Source organism: Stegastes partitus, unplaced genomic scaffold (genome assembly GCF_000690725.1).
Source record: "Stegastes partitus isolate 25-593 unplaced genomic scaffold, Stegastes_partitus-1.0.2 Scaffold24, whole genome shotgun sequence".
Lineage (NCBI taxonomy): Eukaryota > Metazoa > Chordata > Actinopteri > Pomacentridae > Stegastes > Stegastes partitus.
The window spans coordinates 1,152,160-1,171,579 of NW_007577755.1; the positions used below are offsets into that span (position 1 = coordinate 1,152,160).

The 19,420-nt window shown below is 41.2% G+C and overlaps 1 protein-coding gene across 2 annotated transcripts in view; it reads left to right on the top strand.

The window, feature by feature from the left end:
* Positions 1–19,420, top strand: part of dip2ba (disco-interacting protein 2 homolog Ba) — a 50,794-nt gene that overhangs the window by 23,768 nt on the left and 7,606 nt on the right. Inside the window, exons 2-32 of one of the 2 annotated variants that reach the window (XM_008296594.1) lie at positions 514–585; positions 2,679–2,834; positions 2,956–3,081; positions 3,576–3,812; positions 3,903–4,031; positions 4,453–4,464; positions 4,831–4,950; positions 5,177–5,374; positions 6,555–6,646; positions 6,726–6,836; positions 7,148–7,271; positions 7,559–7,668; positions 8,129–8,231; positions 8,527–8,591; positions 8,681–8,774; positions 9,038–9,157; positions 9,301–9,415; positions 10,338–10,477; positions 10,625–10,761; positions 11,230–11,310; positions 12,045–12,172; positions 12,459–12,573; positions 12,820–13,021; positions 13,114–13,226; positions 15,559–15,639; positions 15,845–15,968; positions 16,111–16,232; positions 16,784–16,895; positions 17,378–17,487; positions 18,669–18,799; positions 18,907–19,075. In XM_008296594.1, coding sequence (XP_008294816.1) covers positions 514–585; positions 2,679–2,834; positions 2,956–3,081; positions 3,576–3,812; positions 3,903–4,031; positions 4,453–4,464; positions 4,831–4,950; positions 5,177–5,374; positions 6,555–6,646; positions 6,726–6,836; positions 7,148–7,271; positions 7,559–7,668; positions 8,129–8,231; positions 8,527–8,591; positions 8,681–8,774; positions 9,038–9,157; positions 9,301–9,415; positions 10,338–10,477; positions 10,625–10,761; positions 11,230–11,310; positions 12,045–12,172; positions 12,459–12,573; positions 12,820–13,021; positions 13,114–13,226; positions 15,559–15,639; positions 15,845–15,968; positions 16,111–16,232; positions 16,784–16,895; positions 17,378–17,487; positions 18,669–18,799; positions 18,907–19,075 — 3,749 coding nt within the window. The remainder of the gene's footprint in view (positions 1–513; positions 586–2,678; positions 2,835–2,955; positions 3,082–3,575; positions 3,813–3,902; positions 4,032–4,452; positions 4,465–4,830; positions 4,951–5,176; positions 5,375–6,554; positions 6,647–6,725; positions 6,837–7,147; positions 7,272–7,558; positions 7,669–8,128; positions 8,232–8,526; positions 8,592–8,680; positions 8,775–9,037; positions 9,158–9,300; positions 9,416–10,337; positions 10,478–10,624; positions 10,762–11,229; positions 11,311–12,044; positions 12,173–12,458; positions 12,574–12,819; positions 13,022–13,113; positions 13,227–15,558; positions 15,640–15,844; positions 15,969–16,110; positions 16,233–16,783; positions 16,896–17,377; positions 17,488–18,668; positions 18,800–18,906; positions 19,076–19,420) is intronic. The other variant, XM_008296601.1, reaches the window with a different exon arrangement.

Below are 19,420 nucleotides of genomic sequence, written 5' to 3' on the forward strand. Positions count from 1 at the left end.
GGTGGTGGTGGTGGTGGGGGGGGCTGCTGGAGGAGATAAATGGCTGAGTCCCATGTGAAACAGGCTCACATGGCTTCCCCTTTGCTCTGCTTACTATCCCAACTGTTCCAAGTGGCCTTCAGTTTTGTCATTGTTCTCTGGCTAGCGCATTTATCTGCAAGTTGCCGGAATCATATTTGGGTTTCATAGCCAGGAGGAGTTCCTCGCGTACTAATCACGTTTGTTCACCGGAGCTAATGTAGGGCCAAACAATGGGGTTATCTCTTTGTGTTGTTGTAAACAGACTTAGCTGTCAACATGTGGAGTTCAGTAGATTTGGTTTAAAGAGGATTATTATTATGACTCAAGCTCTGCATATGTATTAGCTAAAGCAGAAGCTGTGTGAGTGTTTGTGAGTGTCAGAGGAGTGTTGTGTGTACTTTATCTGGTTTATTTGTGTGTGCAGTAATCTGGTGTTTGTGTGGTAATTATGACTAACATAACGGTGTGGTGTTGCTGTCCTCTCTCTCCTAGGTGACATCACGCAGAAGGGCTATGAGAAGAAGAAAGCCAAGCTGCTGGCCTCCTACATCCCCCATTTGCCAAGTAAGACCAGATCTTCTTCTTTTTCTGCTCTTTGCGTTGCCTCATCTCCCTTCTAAAGACCACTTCTTCATTCTCTGCATGATTTTCACCTCCTCTCTCTGTATATTATTGTTGTTCACTCTGAGAAGCAAAAACTTGAAATAATTACATCAGAAAAATCCATCAAATCATGATTTCAGTTTGCTGGAAGTTGTTTCACCTGATGATTGTGTCTGACCTGTAAAGAGAATTACACTGAAAAAACAGTTATGTTTGTGGTGTTATGAAGTTTTCTTTCAACTTCATGAAAAGTAACTTTACTGACAGATGACTGTGAGAGTAATTCTCTTTGTCCAAGTTGTCCAGGAGAATTTCTGGCTTTCTGTGGCACTCTAGTGGCCAAAATGGGAATTGCACATATCCAAACAGAGCACCATTAAACAGCTCCTTTAATAACAGCATTACTTTAACAAATCCCCAAAATAACAAAACTATAGTGTGTGAGTTTGTGCTGTCATTCCAATCAATGGACACAGTTAAACCAGTACTGCTGCTGGTGCTACTACTATAAGTACTACTATTACAGCCACCTCTGTGCTTACTGCAGAGCTCATCTCTGCGGTTTCTCTCGGTCAGCCGCCTCGCATAAGGGTGTGGTGTTTCCTCAGGAAAAATTGCACTATGTTGAAAAAATCCTTCTTTATGTGTCACTGTACGCTAATGGGAGAAGAGCAACACTAAACTTTTTCCTGCTAGTTTAACTTTGGCCTGTTTTGGCATGTGCTGGATTAGTCATGATAAGTGGTAACAGAAAAGAACTAAGTTTCATTTGAATAATTTCCATGTTTAACCCTCTGAACCCAAAAAAACACCAGTGGGTGTGAAAGGCCTGTTATCTCTTTTTTAAAAAAAACAAAAAAAACAAATTACATTATTTGTCACAGCCAGTAAGGAAACAGATTCATTGGTTTTTAACTGGCAGGTGGTTATTGAACCTATCACATGGGACATTTAACAAAATCTACACTTAAAACTGTAATATTTCTTGAAAATCACTTTATTCTACATGTCTGATTTAAAAAAAAAAAAAAAAAAGCCACTAAACCATTTGCCCTAGCCAGGTACTTAAAAAAAAGACATGGCAAGAGTTTCTGTGCTTCTCTGCACAACAGTGAAGCCATTAGTGACTCAGCTGCGGTCAACGGTCACGTGTAAAAAAAATTTCGAAATCAGTCCAAAGAGTTTTCGACTGAGCTACAGGCAGAGCCAGATCGGAGACAAGTATGCGAACAAATATAAAATCTAAGTAGTAACATATGTGTATAGTATGTTGAGTCACGACGTTGTACATGTTGATTCCAAGTTTTTTCAAATTTTGTACAGTAAATAGTCAAAGTAACTCTACTCGCTTGCGTTTCCTTTTTTTATGATTTGTTCCATTATAAATATATATTATGCTGCACAGAAGACATTTTTAAGTTGTCTCTACTTCTAGCCTTGGCTGTGATTTTCCATTGAGGTGCAGGACTTTAAATTGCATGAATAATTTGAGCCTACAATGAGTGAAAAAGCGACAGGATCAAAGTACACAAAGGAACTGCTAGGGATTCACATGGTTGATACTTGCAAAAAATCCTGTTGTTGTCAGTGGGTTCTGCTTTCTGTTGTCTTGTGGGCAGCTTGTCTTGAATGTCAAAGCAGGTGCTGGGAAGCTGTGAAGCCCTAAAGGTGACCTTGTGCTCTTGCCTCCATCTCCTCAGGTCCCATTCTCCCCCAAAACCATCATCTCCACAGAGATTCTGTTGCTCAGGCCCTCTGGGAAGAGGAGACAATTGACTAAAAATATATTTGCTTGAATATAACCTAGTTTCATGTACTCTGGTAACTGTATAAGTTGCATCAGTCAAGTACATGCCCTTATTTCACTCCATGTTCAGAGCCTCTGTAGTGAGGCTAAATTTAGAGAGCTTCTCAGAGAATCATATAATATTTATGCCTACATGTTGGTGTAATGGCATTATGTAAAGTACGAGTGTGCTTTTTCCTAAAGCTCATGTTTGTTTTGCATTAATATGTTTGTGTTGACTCTGCTCATGCGTGCCTCTGTTCTGCAGATGTGGATCTGTCTCTGCCAGATGTACAGCTTTCCCCGAGCCACAGTGCCGACCCCAGCCCGAGTCCTGAGGCCCCGGGCCCCTCCACCTCTTCAGCCTCCAAACACCATCGTGCACACCGCAGTGGAGGGGCCAGGGATGAGCGCTACAGATCAGGTATGCAGCATACTGTTAAACAAACCATAAAACACCTTCAAAGAACACCATCCAGCGGTAACAGACTATCAACACGTCAGCTTACTTTTTAATCTGTTTTCTGTGTTTATCGTTTATGTAGATATCCACACAGAAGCTGTGCAGGCAGCACTGGCAAAACACAAAGAAGAGAAGATGGCACTGCCCATGCCAACCAAGAGGCGCTCAGCATTTGTCCAGTCTCCCATAGATACCTGCACACCTCCAGGTAGGTTTAATTTCTCACACTTAGTGGACAGGTAGTTAGGGATGATTATGGGATGTGTACATTTATACGGTATGTCACAAAAGTATGATATTTTCCCTTAGGAGTGTACTCACTTTTGTTGCCAGCGGTTTAGACATTAATGGCTGTGCATTGAGTTATTTTGAGGGGACAGTAAGTTTACACTGTTATACAAGCTGTACACTGACTACTTTACACTGTAGCAAAGTGTCATTTCTTCAGTGTTGTCCCATGAAAAGATATAATAAAATATTTGCAGAAATGTGTACTCACTTTTGTTCCATACTGTTTATTATGGCATCAGTGAGTGTCCACATTACTGAAGTTCCCTGGATAATGTGTCGCTGCCAAATGCAGGCCGAAGTCAAGAATATATATCCTTTGAGTCTAAATAGTATAAATAAAAGACCCCATAGAGACTTTAAGAAATTAAGATTGTATCAGGAACAGAAGACCAAGTTCTCTCCTACTTTCAGACACATCTTCTGCATCAGAGGATGAAGGCTCACTGCGCAGAAAGGCAGCTCTCACTGCAGTCCTAGCCCAGAGCCTGCAGAGCCCTGATTACTGGATCAACCGCTCCGTCCAAAGCTCTTCCACGTCCTCATCTGCTTCCTCCACACTCTCCCATGGAGAGCCCAAGACCCAGCCACAGCCCCAGCCGCAGCCTGCTGCCTCCGTGTTAGCTGACGTACTGGCCCACACACGTATAGGTAAACCTTAACTGAGAGAGAGCTCCTGTATTGATCGATGTAGTCAAGTGATTTTGTCCTTCATGGTACTCATTTTGTCTCCTCCTACAGAAAACAGTGTACCCCCAGATGTGACATCCTCCACTCCACAGGAGAGAGGATCCAGGGTGGACCTTCCCCCAGCAGTCAGGGGCATGAGCCGAGGACAGAGTCGCTCCAGCATGCTGGATACTGCTGACGGTACACTCACACAAGCCAGGATTTATATAAATGCCTGTTGGTGTAAATGTATGAAAGGGTGTAAGTTTTTGCTAAAGTGGAGAGAAGAATCTAAATAATCTATTCCTACATCTATAATCTATTCCTAAAATGTGTGGAACTCGGGACACTATCATCTGGTTCTTTCAACAGTTCAGGAGGTTCGATCATTCACATGTTCTAATCATGGCAGTGAAATATTTCATATGATTCACAGCGTTGCGGTGACAAAGCTGATTGAATGTTCTCCAATCAATAAGCGATCTACCCATGTTCATCCTAAATCACCTTCAACATCATCCTCATTTCACTGTGTGGTGAATGCTGCTAATGACAGATATTTTGTGTTCTTTCTTTTGGGTCCATTAATCCTGTCCCTGTCTTGCCTTTCATTTAAAAAAAGGAAAAAGAAAAGGTAATATACATCGAACCTGGGGAAGGGGAGGGTTGCTTAAGCAGCCCAATCAGCTTGCTTTCCAGCCTGACGTCTACCTGTCTTTATGTTTGTCTCGTGTCGTAGGTTTAGAAATAGAGAACTTCCTGTACTTGATTTTCCTAAAGATTGTCCAATCTGTGTCTCTTAAATCACAAATTTCCCTTTCAAATCCTTCCTGCTGCTGATTCTGATCCTGACTGTGCTAGTGCGTAGGACTCTGCCTGTGTGAGAGCGCGTGATAAAGTAGAGATTTGTGTTAGAATAGAATTGCATGCGTGGGTGTGTGCGTGTTTTTGTTTGTTTGCATATGTTTGTGAAAGGTGGCTGTTCTTGGTGTTTGTCCAGGCGTGCCTGTCAACAGCAGGGTGTCCACGAAGATCCAGCAGCTGTTGAACACGCTCAAACGGCCCAAAAGGCCACCACTCAGCGAATTCTTCCTGGATGACTCTGAGGAAATTGTAGAAGGTAAGACACATAGTGTATGTCTACTCACAAAGCATATTTATATTGCTTGCATTTCACCATCCCATATAATGTAGCATGGATATCGTCTTGGCTGATGTTTTTTCAGTTCTTTAATTAACTTCTTGTGATGTATCAGTTATCTCCCTGACAGTGTCATTGGAGGTCTACATCCTTATTCATAGCTTCTTCTCAACATCTACTCATTTATGCCTCTTTTTATGTGCAGTTCCCCAGCCAGACCCCAACACCCCGAAGCCTGAGGGACGTCAAATCATTCCAGTGAAGGGTGAGCCCCTCGGAGTGGTCAGTAACTGGCCTCCTGCCCTCCAAGCTGCCCTCGCCCGCTGGGGGGCCACCCAGGCCAAGAGCCCTGCCCTCACTGCTCTGGATATTACTGGCAAACCCCTCTACACCCTCACGTATGGTAAGCATGTGAACCTGCTGAATGTCAATACCCACCGGCAGGTTTAAAAAACATATTATCTTTTAAAAAATCATAAAAATGGCATAATTTATCAGAACCAGAAACTGTAATCATGGAACTTTCAACTCACAGATGATCCTTGAGCCAATTATGTTTAACAGATAGACAAAACTAATCTTCAAATTGTGATATTTTGTCAAACTCACTTATTTTCGACATGTCTCTTTAAAAATCCATCAAAAATCCACCCTTAGCACTAACCAGATTCTGTACACAGCAAAAAAGCTGCGCTCCTTGGTGCAACAATGAAGCCATTAGTGACTCAGCTGTTTTGGCTGAACTGAAGGCTGTGCTGGAACAGAGCAGATACAAGACAAGTATGAGTCACCTTTTTTTTTGTTGCAGTATTGGTAATACCTGTGGGTCCTTGGAAAAATGTTGTACGTGTTGATTCAAGGTGATGAGGTTTTTGTAAAACAAAATTCAAATACATTCAACTTTTTTTTTCTTTTTCTTTTTGTCACACTTAACCTTTGTTACACGGCACAGAAGACATTTCTGAGTTCTCCCTTCTTCCAGCCGTGACTGTGCTGTTTCCATAGAGGTGCAGGACTTTATATTGAAGTGAAAAATGAGCCCACAGGGAGCAAAGAGAATGGGGCAGTGGTGTGCTTGGTGATTGGGGCTCGGGGTTACTGATCACAAAGTTTGGAGTTCAAGCCCCAGTACTGTCAAGCTGTCACTGTTGTACCCTTGAGCAAGGCTCATAACCCGATGTGCTCCAGGGGTGTCTTATCATTGCTGACCCTGTGCTCTAACCACAAATGCACTGAGAACTGTCCTGTGACAAATATATATATATATGTGTGTGACAGGAGCAAAAGAAAATCCCCCAGAAACTGCTTGAGGTTCAGAAAGTTAAACAAGTAAAGTTTTTTTGTTTAACTTTTTAGTTTATGGAGCTCAGATACTTAAGGTCATTATGTGAAATATACGTCTTATATACGAACTGGGTCAAGTGGATGAATACTTGCTGCTCTGAACAGAATACCACCTACAGTAGAGTGACGAGCTACAGTGGGTTGTAGAGTTGAGGAATCATGGAACAGTTATACAATAATAATACGTTGTAACAGGACATTTTTAAAGCATTGTGTGTCGTCGGCGTCCCCCCCCACAGGCAAACTATGGAGTCGCAGTCTGAAGCTGGCCTATACGCTGCTGAACAAACTGGGCACTAAGACTGAGCCTGTCCTACAACCTGGAGATCGGGTAAGAGTTTGTCAGGCATGTCTTGGTATGTAAAGCGTAAAGGAACTTGACAACTAACATGTGCTCTTCTGCTTCTCAGGTGGCGCTGGTGTATCCAAACAGTGATCCTGGCATGTTCTGGGTGGCTTTTTATGGCTGTCTGTTAGCTGAGGTCATCCCTGTGCCCATTGAGGTGCCGCTGTCTCGACAGGTAAAGGTGTCCCTGTTTTCATGTGAATTCCTTTCTGATGCTTTTTAGTGATGATAACATTCCAATGTCTCGGTTGTATTGGATGTTGGACTTAAATTATAATTAAACAACCACTTAATGTCATACATCTCCCTGTAGGCGTCACCATGTATATGGCATTTACAGTATAATGGTCATTTAAACATATTTATTTACGCTATGATCAATTTATTGATAGCTATCGATTGAGTGTGTGTATGTTTTTTAATTGTCACAGTTTTGTGTACTAGCGTCTCCCTCTTAGTCTCTTGACACTTGTGTCTCTGCATTAGGATGCAGGCAGCCAGCAGATCGGTTTCCTATTGGGCAGCTGTGGCGTGAGTTTGGCGCTGACCAGTGAGGTGTGTCTCAAAGGGCTGCCCAAGACACCAAATGGAGAGATCATCCAGTTCAAAGGTCAGCAAAGCTTAAGCTGTGGACTCAGCAGGAGTCATTTCAGCCTCTAAGGGGGCCATTAAAAGGGCTCATTAAAAGAAATACACAATATGATGTTCAGAGGTGGATGAGGATCCCCATAGTGACTCTGCTTGTATGATATTGGCTGTTCACCCTTAGCCCTCAAACCAGGAGGTTGCAAGGTGAACACTTGTCAGTTTAGTGCATCTCATAATTAGTGCAGTCCAACACACTTCCTTATTGCTTTGTGTCAGCTAAATTGGTTTTGTATGTTCTGTGTTCTCCAGGATGGCCAAGGATGAAATGGGTAGTGACAGACACCAAGTACCTGACCAAACCATCCAAAGACTGGCAGCCTCACATCCCCACTGCCAACACAGACACCGCCTACATCGAGGTTGACACTTTAATGCATTTCTAATTTGGTTATGAGATAAATCATAATTGATTTTTACTGATAATATATAAATAGCTGTAGCACTTAGCTTTTTCCATCGCTGCCACAAATCTGTGGACCTTTCACTGAGAGAAAATGAGGATATCTAATCCAATTAGTATGCATTGATTTTGCTAATGTAGCTATTAAATCCAGACTTTTAAAACTTTATTTTCTGTTAAATTTAAACATTTTAAAGTTTTTTTTTCTGCTGTTGCATCTTGTCATCTGAATCGTTAAATATCACAATTGTTGTTTGTGTGTTTTTTGTTTTATAAAATTATTTTTTAAATTTCTTTTTATCCAATTGCTATAAATGTATATATTAAAAATGATTGTTTTGGGTTTATTTCTGGGTTGCCTCTGCTCTCATCTTACTTCACTTTGACATTTGTGTGTGTTTGGTTTTCTCAAACCATAGTACAAAGCCAGTAAGGAGGGAACGGTGATGGGAGTCGCTGTGTCCAAGATCTCCATGCTGACCCATTGTCAAGCCCTGACACAAGCCTGTAACTACTGTGAAGGTCAGAGCCTTTGATGCAACATATCCATCACTTGCTTCTCTCACCTGCTTTTTTGTGTGTTTCAGAATAAGATTAATAACTAAGTTTTTAAGTTCAGCAGTGATCGCTCTTGAAATCTGCAGCAAGATGTTTTATGAACAGCCTGTAGTTTGTTTTTTTCCCCTGTTTTATTTTAAGGCAGTCAGAGACACACTGTATGACAACCTTAGAAAAGATTAGCTGAAGATCAGAATGTTTGCATCTTTTACACAGTTAGCTGGTAAATTAATACATATTTTTGTGTTTTCTGTCTTAGGCGAGACGCTGGTCAACGTGTTGGACTGTAAGAAGGATATGGGCTTGTGGCACGGCGTCTTAACGGTAAGGCTAGATGACACTCAGCGCCCTTGAAGACTTTGCTGTGACGCACAGTGTGACATTGACAATGTGTTTTTTTTTTTTCCTTGCAGAGTGTCATGAACAGAATTCACACCATTACTGTGCCATATGCTGTCATGAAAGCCTGTCCCATGTCCTGGGTGCAAAGGGTCCACATTCACAAAGGTACAGCCAGATGTCCAATTGTACCTTCATATTTGATAGCTATAAAGTTTTACAATTTTTTTGTAGATGAATATATCTATTTAAGTTGATTCTCGATGACGACCACTTGCAAGACCACCAACACGAATGATGTTACAAAATGTCTTAAATAAGGTCAAGGAGAAACACTTTTTTAAACTAAAATGTATGCTTCAGGGATGAAACAAACTATATGTTACCTAACTGTACTATATATATAACGTGTTTCTCTTACCCTCTCGTAGCACGTGTGGCCTTGGTGAAGTGCCGTGACCTCCACTGGGCCATGATGGCCCACAAGGACCAGAAGGACACCAACTTGTCCTCTATACGTATGCTGATAGTGGCTGACGGAGCCAACCCATGTGAGTCACTGCTTCTTCTCCACAAACACTTTGTAATGAAGATGTGTTGTGATTTTAAAATGTTGGGTTGTGAGTTTGACCTACAGTATTTCTGTATTGTTTTTTTTTTTTTTTTAATGTTTTTGTCCATTGTTTGTTGTCAGGGTCTGTGTCGTCGTGTGATGCCTTCCTGAATGTGTTCCAGTCTCATGGTCTGAAGCCTGAGGTCATTTGTCCATGTGCCACCTCCCCTGAGGCCCTGACTGTGGCTATACGCAGGTACCACATTTGTACTCTCACATGTTCTTGGAAGAGACACTTTGATGCTTTAAAAGTAGTGTAGTTTTGCAGGTAGTATCCCTGTAATAACACTTGAATTTAGTGTTTCTGGAGTGTGCCAATGGCCAAGAGGTTAAGACACATACAGTATTACATACTGTTTGTGTTTATGCCCTGAGTGGTGACTTCCAGGTTTGATTCCTTACTGGCTGGATCATGTGCTGCTCCCCGACTCTCTAGCCATGATTTCCCACCTGTCTTCAGTGCCACTGTCAAACATAGGCTTAAAAGGCCCAACATTTAATCTTTAAAATTAGTGTTTCTAGTAGTAACAATTACCCAACTAGAAGAGGAAGAATGTCAGAGAAAAACCAAATGAGAGAAACAAAGAGATAAACAGACAGGCTTGTGGTTTTGACACCATTTGGCATGACTCTTGCTCTTACTCAACATTATTCTTTTTCTTAGATCAAGATAAAGAATGAAGCTAAAATATTTCTACTGCTTAGGGGTAAATCAGTGTTGCAAGCATCATGTTAAGTAAGGTGTAACTTTCCTAAAGCCACCAATCACTCTCTGTCATGCTCCATTCGAAGACACTCCTTGAAAAATGTTGAAACCGCTGCACTGACATGCTGAGACTTCATTTTGTGCACCAGCAACATTATGATACCTTCCTGCTGTCTGGCTTGTTTTTGCGACCACAATATTACTTCTTTTTCTTCAGTTCAAGTAAAAACACTTTCTATAGATACAAGAATGCAAATATATTAAATATAGTAAAACCAAGGCATGCTTAATTTAAAACCTAATAGATAGAATGTGCTTTAAAAGGTACTTATGTGTAGTGTGGATCATAAATAAACAGTGTACAAGTCAGAATAATCAAGTAAACGTACATTATTTTTCCCTTTTTCTGCAGACCTGGTGCACGAGGAGCTCCACTACCAGCCAGAGCCATCCTGTCCATGGGCGGGCTCAGCCACGGGGTGATCAGGGTGAACACAGAAGACAAGAACTCAGCTCTCACTGTGCAGGATGTGGGCCACATTATGCCTGGAGGTTAGCCACCGCAGTTTGTTTTAATTGGCAGCATCGAAGTGCAACAGCTGCCACATTTACCGTACATTCTTACTTCATGATCTTTTTTCAAATTCAGGAACTTAAATCCACGAGTTGGTAATGTTGTGACCCGTTTGTGTGTTTCAGCTCTGATGTGCATCGTGAAACCAGACGGGCCTCCTCAGCTGTGCAAGACAGATGAGATTGGAGAGATTGTGATCAACTCTCGGGCTGGAGGCACCATGTACTACGGCCTGCCTGGTGTCACCAAAAACACATTTGAGGTCTGTCAGAAACCCATGTTTAATGTTGTTGGCACACTAATCACAGCTGTGCCTCATATTTTTCTTGGTCTAACATGTAATGTATTGTTAAATTAAAGGTATGAAACATAGGAATTTTCCACCAATTTCCAAATTACACCCCGCCCTTGTGTAGTGTCTCATCTAATGTGTGCTAGGATCAGCTCTAGATCTCCTCAAACATAACGTACACACAACATAAGATGAATTTAAAGATGAACACAGACATTATGCAATAATTGCATTGTATTCACTGATTTATTTAAAATAAGCTTTTTAAAAGTCGGTTCCCATATTCTTCCATTTACTCATTATAATTCCTTAACAATGCTTTTGTTTCTTGTAGACCGTCATTGTTTTTGCATACCTTTGAAATCCAAGGTCAGGGTCAATTTTACAATGCTGCGTGTATTTCAACTGAATCTGTTTGATCTTTCTGCTAATTTGTAGGTGATCCCTGTCAACCAAGCTGGGGCACCCATTGGAGAAATTCCTTTCAGTCGGACCGGTCTGCTTGGATTCGTGGGACCGGTAGGGAACACAAGCACAGTTACAGTAGTTTCAGTGCTTTGCTGAAGGTTTAGGCACCAGAAGTAAAGCGAAAAAAACTGACATTGTAAATAGATAGATAGATAGATAGATAGATAGATAGATAGATAAAATCTTCACTGTCATTGTATGGAAACACCACAACCATGGCTTGAAGTACAGAGAACTCCAAATTGTATTTTTTTGCAGTATAATAAAGTGAAAATAAAGTGAAAATTTTTTAAAACTTGCCTCAAAAATTGGCTCAGTGTAAGCATAGCTTTCAGTTCATTTCTGTTCAGCGGAAAAATCCCTGAATTTTTGTCACAGTACTGTTGGTCACAGCTGAGTCGGTAATTGCGCCAAATAGCACAGAATTTTTTGTTTTTTTACAAAATCTGTTTTTTGCAAATTCTTCTTTTTTTTTTTGGCAAATTTTAAATAAGACATGTAAGATAAAGTGATTTTTAAAGAAATATTCCCATTTTTAGCTGAGATTTGGTAGTTTTACCTGACAAAACTGAAACTCACACCTGATTAGTAGATGGAACATCCACAAGTTGAGAATAAAGCCCGACCTTTATGACTCTGGCTGTATGCCTTTGGTCACACTGTTAGGTGAACTGAGGCCCAATCAGATATAAAGCGTCCAAAATATTTGCACCATGCAATATTTGTCAAAAAAAGGTGCTGATACTTTGCATTTGTTTGCTGAGTTAAATACATCTGCTCCACAGGGGAGTCTGGTGTTTGTTGTGGGGAAGATCGAGGGGCTCCTGATGGTTAGCAGCCGACGCCACAATGCTGACGACCTGGTGGCCACCGCGCTGGCAGTGGAGCCTGTCAAAACAGTTTACAGAGGGAGGTGAGACACTGTCGGGTCCCTGTGAGCCAGAGTGAAGATTTCCCTGTTCTGTGTGTGCACAGTGTCCTCTCATCAGAGTACATTACTGCACACTTAGGAAGACAATTCAAGCAGTAAATGTGCCCATTCCAGCAGTCATAGTTTGGTAATATTTGGATATTGGTGACTAGGAAAACTTGTTCGAGTATATCGTCCTTAAATTAAAGAATCCCCTCTGCACTCTACAGCCTCTCTGACATATTTGGAGTGTGTGTTTCTGCTCACTCTCCTGTTGTCATCCATGCAGGATTGCTGTGTTCTCGGTGACAGTGTTTTATGATGAGAGGATAGTGATCGTGGCAGAGCAGAGGCCTGATGCAAGTGAAGAAGACAGCTTCCAGTGGATGAGTCGAGTACTGCAGGTAACTCACGCTCTGCTTAAATCAATCGCATTTTTTGTATATACTTCTTAATTTTTTTTCTTTTTGTGATTGTATTCAGATACATACATTTTAACATCGTAACAGATTCACTGCAGAAGTGTCTCCCTTTTATGTATGGCTAGCTGTGTTTGAAAGCATCACGTGTTTCAGAATTAGGAAGAATGATGTAGAAGTGTCTTGTTCTCATGGAGGTTTACAAAAATGTTCTAATTATTTTTTCTGCAGGCCATCGACAGCATCCACCAAGTTGGCCTGTACTGTCTTGCACTCGTCCCAGCCAACACCCTCCCAAAGACGCCACTCGGAGGCATCCACATCTGTGAAACCAAGCAGAACTTTCTGGAGGGAAACCTGCACCCCTGCAATATCCTCATGTGCCCTCACACCTGTGTTACAAACATGCCCAAGCCCCGGCAGAAGCAACCAGGTAAGCTGTCTTTAGACATTGTCTGCTCGTGCCTTTATACTACATGAAATTGTTCATCGTTAAAAACATGACTCCGTTAATGTTCTGCTCAGTGGACGTCGGTCCGGCTTCTATGCTGGTCGGCAACTTGGTGGCAGGAAAACGGATTGCCCAGGCTACAGGCAGAGAGCTGGGTGTGGTGGAGGACCAGGATCTCATTCGCAAGGTACTGCAACACAGACCCAACCACACTAACACCACTGTGATCCTGTATCAGACCCTTAATAGTGGATGGAGCATCTGTCAGCATGGTGCCAAGAAAGTGGACAGCTCTTTATGAGTAACTTTTTGAACAGTTTCATTTTTAAAACTTTGAATTGTTAATATATAAAGGAATCTATGTTTATGATGACAACATTAACACCTGGACAAAGGGAGGAAAAAAGTAGGATTTAGCATTTATACTGTTGTTATTCTCAACCCTCTGAACCTCAACCCTCTTAAACCTGGGCGTTTTCTGCTCCTGTCACATTTTTACTTTCTCTGAGCTCATTACCTTTTTACTGCAGTATAAAATGTGCCATCTCTATAGAAGTAGCACAACCATGACTAGAAGTAGAGAAGACTAAAGATGTCATTAGTCTAGTATGCCACGAACCATAAGAAAAGAAAAAACTATTTTATTTCTTTGTCTGTTTTCCAAAATGACGACTGTACAAGAGTGATTCGATGTCAGAAAATTAATCTGTAATTATTTTAACATTTAAGCATTTAAATAATTTATCAAATAACCTAACTAGTATTGCCGTGTTAATTGTTTGAAACTAAACGTCTTTTACGTTTTATCAACAAAAGAAGAAATTGCCTAAACAAGACAGTAATTGCAACATTAATTATCTCAGAGAAAGTCTTTAGTTTCGATTAACTACGTTACGTTGGTATCAAAACGGATCACATTAAACCAAAAAAGAGAAATTGTGAATGCTCTGAATGTGTTTGCCAAGTTAAAGATGACTCTGTATCTGTCAGGGAAAACGGATGCTGATGTCTTATCCTAAATCTCTGCTGTTGTTCTGCCTTTACTTTGCTTGGGTTGGGCTTTAGCTCTGTATGTGGCCCACCATGATGGTAAGGCTCTAGTCTGGCCCCCACCCGTCCTTGCTTATGCTGCTTCTGTCAGTCACGTGTGCTTTCGCAGCCGCGAGCATCTGACGGCCGCCAGCAAACAGCTTGGTCCAACAAACATGACTGTCCAGGCCGGCTCCTTAGCCAGCAGGGGTCCACACACTTAAACCAACACACTGTAATACTTCAACACGAAGTTCTACGTTTAACAGTGTCTCATTTAATAGACTCTCTCTGCCATCACATTTTAAGATGCGAGTTGGCCAGCAGCCTGGTAGCTTTGCCAAAGCAAAAGGTCAGCAGTAAATTAAATGACACTCATCTACTCTAAGTGAGTGGAAGTTTCTTACTCACAATATGTGCAAGTACAAATCTTCATCAGTCAATTTTAATCAGTCTCCTCAGCAAATGTGACCACAGAAGACCCACTGCTTACAAACACAAAAAGTGTTGATTAGGAGAGTTTTCGTGTGCACCTCTGCTCGCTGTGTTCACTGTGACGCTCCCACGTGTAGCATGGCTTGATGCGTGGTTTAGGGCAGCTGGTCTGCATGATGCGATTCCTGATTCATTGTTGACCAGAGCACGACGTGTTGTCTGACTGAGAGAGTGGGTGGCTCCGACCCGTGATTTTAATACGGCCAGCAACGTGACACCGCTCAATATTATGTTTGTATGTCTAAAGACCACGGTGGTGTTAACTTTGTTTGTGTTTTTTATTTTTTTATGTGCTGCCTAATGTTCACTTGGCTTCTACCTGTAAAGGAACTCTTTGTTTTCACGTCCTGTCCTGTTCTGTCCAGTGCGCTGACTGGCTCCTCAGCCTTTTGACACCACAGATCAAGAAGCTAATGATGCATTTCATACTGTTTATTTAGTGGATTGTTCCCTTGGAAACGTCTTATTTAAGAAACAACACTCTGAGGCAGTGATGTGTTGCAGAAAAACTTCTTTTTCAAACCTTATCAAAATGATTATGACACGTAGCTTGTTAGGTTTTGACAGTGGCTCCAATTTGCCTCCTACCAGGTGCAGATGGTCTCAGCATGACCCTTCACTTGGCTATACAAACATTCTCTGGACACTCCGCGCTCACATTGTGTGCTTGTGAGAGGTCAAAAGCGTCACAGAATGTCTTTGACACACTTTAAATGTTTCCTATTCTCTGTACCAGTCTGTCACTGAAAAAACTGATCTGTCACTGAGAGGACTGTCTATTTTTAGCTGTTGGTTGGTTTGTCGATATCTGACTGTTTGCTGGCCAGCTTTGAAGTGTTTTTATCTGTTTGTCATTTTTAAATGCATTATTATTATTTGCATATATCGATTTTTAATTGTGCAGTTAAATTTACAATTAAGTGTAATTAAATTGTGAAATTCAATCCCCCTTTCATGTCTTTGTGATGACACCTTCCTTTTTGTTCCTTTTACAGCACCAGTTCTTGTCTGAAGCTCTGCAGTTTAGGGCCCAAACCGACCCTGACCATGTTCTGTATGTGCTGCTCAACGCAAAGGTAGATCAAACGCAGACAAGCAAAGATACACAGACGCCTAAATGAATCTGAGAAATCAGTTATTACATAGAATCAAGATATGCTGACACAAATAATGCATGCGTCTCTTTCCTTCTTCTTGGAAATGGTACCACATTGCTACTGGTGATGGTGATCCATTTTGTGGTGGGTGACTTCAGCTGTGCTTCCACTGTTTTTGCTATAGGGGGTAGCAGTGTGCACAGCCACCTGTGCTCAACTACACAAGAGAGCAGAGAAAATCACGGCTACCTTAATGGAGAGAGGAGGCCTCAACACAGGAGACAATGTGGTGCTGCTTTATCCCCCAGGTAAGCACACAGATGCAGATGCCCCATAATATCCTAGATGGCTAGCTTTCCTTTTTTAAAATTGAATTTAAAAAATGCTGATGGTCAAGTGTGCTTTGGTATTTCAGTTCACATGACTCCTACCTGTCTCCTACTCCTGCAGGTATTGACCTGATAGCTGCCTTCTATGGCTGCCTCTATGCGGGCGTCATCCCTGTGACAGTGAGGCCGCCACACCCACAGAACCTGGCTGCTACTCTCCCCACTGTCCGCATGATCATCGATGTGAGTGCACGCCACTGTCACAGTAGTTTTTTCTGCTTCAAAGGTTTTTTTGTTTTTTTATTTAAGCATTTGCACAGCATAATTCAGCTGAAAAGTTTCTACATTTTTGTCAGTCGGTTGCAGCTGAGTCACTAATTGTTTTGAACTTGGCAGCAGGTTTTGGGGCTCAGAGCGCTACAAACACGTCTTTATAGGATCAGTACACCTAAAACACACATATTTTTGTGTATGTTGTATTTTCTTTAACCTTGCAATATCCATCCAAAGCACAATTATCCATAAAAATTAATGACCAAACATTATTACCCTTCTTGAATACCCTTCAGTCCTTCTTGAATAAAGTGAAGACAACTGCTGTTGACCCCATAACTGATTTCCCTGGAAAAAAGCAAATCAAATTGAACTTTACTTCAAGGTTCAATAAAGTATCAATAATTCTATGCACTTTGTTTAACACTCCATATGGAGGATATATACAGAAGGTCACCATTAAAGCACAATAGTTTGTGTTCTTAAACGAACATCTGTCTGCTGTTTGTTGTGTGTCACAGGTGAGCAAAGCAGCCTGCATCCTCACCACTCAGCCTCTGATGAGGATCCTCAGGTCCAGGGAGGCTGCTGCCAGCGTCAACGTCAAAACGTGGCCCACGATCATCGATACAGGTACAGGAGTTTGTTGAGATCTGTTCATGTTAGAACTGCTTTGAGGCGTTAGTCATTATGTGTAGCAGTTTAATTCATTTGTTTGAAGCATTGCTCTGTGTTATTGACACAGAAGAATATGTTCCTATTTTGGCCACAAGGTGTCCTGTTTGCTCTTTGACAAACTCAAACATGTTGGGGAAAATGCATACAGATCAAAGTCTGCTGTCTCCTTCCAAATATGTTCAGCCAACATTCAGTCATTCATCAGTCATACTGCATATTTAAGGCAGGTGTAATGAAGCGTTTTAAAATGCACAGTCAGACGGTGCATTTTCGTCTGAAAGGATTCCGTCCTCCCACTCAACAAAACCACAGAACAATTATCAGGTTGCAGCTTATTCCTGACAGCAAAAAGCAACACTAACAGTATGACAGTGAAGGTATGTAATTTATTTTGTTCAGCAATGAAATAACAAAAATCCACTTCCCTCGTTTCGCAGATGATCTCCCCAGAAAGCGGCCTCCACACATCTATAAACCTCCAACAGCTGAGATGCTGGCCTACCTGGACTTCAGTGTGTCCACCACAGGCATGTTGACTGGAGTAAAGGTGCGTTACTCAAACTAATTATGCATATTATATATATATATATATATATATACGTATTTTTTTATTTTATTTATTTATTTTTTTTAAATCAGCTTGATCCATTAAAAAATGCTCACTTTTCGCTAGAGGGACTCAAAGTACCCCCTTTGCTCAAAAGTCTTTGGTTGAACCTTCACTGTGCAGAATGATGTGCTGTTTGACACTAGAAAGCTGTTTCACATTCATCTGCTGAATGTGATAAGTTTCTCTGCTCACCTTTAATTTGAGTCTAACCCTCTAAATATCCTATGCATTTTCTGTGTGTTTTTGTGCTCCACTTACCGGGGGCTCATTTTTCGTTGCAATATAAAATCCTGTACCTCTGTGGAAACAGTTCAGCAATGGTTAGAAGTAGAGAAAACTCAAGTGTCTTTAGTGCAGTATGACACAGATATAATGACATGAATCATAAAAAAGAAAACATGAAAGTTGAATTCACACAACTGTTGGTCACAGCTGAGTCACTAATGGCTTTCCGGTTGTGACAAGGAGCACAGAATATTTAGTTTTTTACAGAATGTGTTTACACCAAGCAGTTTATTTTTAAACACAGTGAAGTGATTTTGATCAAAGATTTTCCAGACAAAATTGAAAATCGCACAATAAGCTCAAAGACTGTCAAAAAGTTTCAAATACAACTATTCTCTTTAAAAAACAACAACAAAAAAAAGAGATAAATGGTATAAATTTGCTGATTTGGAAACAACAGCACAAAAAAAAAGGTCCCTTCAATGCTGCCGGTGAAGTTTGGGCTTCAGAGGGTCATCAATATGTGTATCAGCAGGACTTCCAGTTCGGCATGTAACTTACACAAGCATGACATGGAGATTTAAGCTTCCAGTGTACATACTCTAAAAATAGACTGTCAAAAAGTGGAGGACATCTTAATTCAAACTTGTGAAATGGAAAAAAAAAAAAGTATTTTCCATATGCATAGATTTTAAGATTTTTCAATGGGGTGACTGAATTTTTTTGTGAGAGAACCGAAAGTGGAATATGATTATACATCCTAAACTATGTTTGATAGGGACTTTCAGGTAAATACTCACAAGTCATGCTAATGAACTGAAGATTAATGAACCATTTTAGCCTGAAAAAAGATCATCATGCTTTATATCTTAAAAGTTTTTACATTTCTTCAGATGTCTCATGCTGCCGTCAGCACTCTGTGCCGTTCCATTAAGCTGCAGTGTGAGCTCTACTCCTCACGCCAAATAGCCATCTGCCTGGACCCATACTGTGGCCTGGGCTTCGTCCTGTGGTGCCTCTCCAGGTAACTCAAAAACACACACACACATACTAAACGTCATTCTTTATATTGCATGCGGCTCCTGTAAATTGTGCTGTTGCTGCAGTGAGTTTGTTTATGTTTGTTTGCAGTGTTTACTCAGGTCACCAGTCCATCCTTATTCCTCCCCTGGAGCTGGAGAGTTCGCTGCCTCTGTGGCTGAGCACGCTCAGTCAGTACAAGATCAGAGACACCTTCTGCTCGTACTCTGTCATGGAGCTGTGCACCAAAGGCCTGGGAACCCAGACTGAGATGCTGAAGGTCACAATCACACTCACACAATCTGCCACATGTGGTTCTCTTTGAAAACCGACTCCTCTGTCAGTCACATCTGATAAATGAGTTTCTCACAGGAATCATAACTGCTGCGAAGGTGACTAATAAACACCTGTCGAATCACTTGTTAAAGGTGCAATTACAACAGTGAAATTAGGCTATAATTATTCAGTATCCTTGTCAGGTTTTCAACAGAGTGAAAATATTTTGCATTTCTTTGTGTAACAGACAGGCGCCTCATAGCAGAGCTTCACAAACTTTTTTTAGCTTATGACGCCCACAAATAAATGGTGCCAGAGACTCGTGACTCAAACCATCGCATGCATAAAA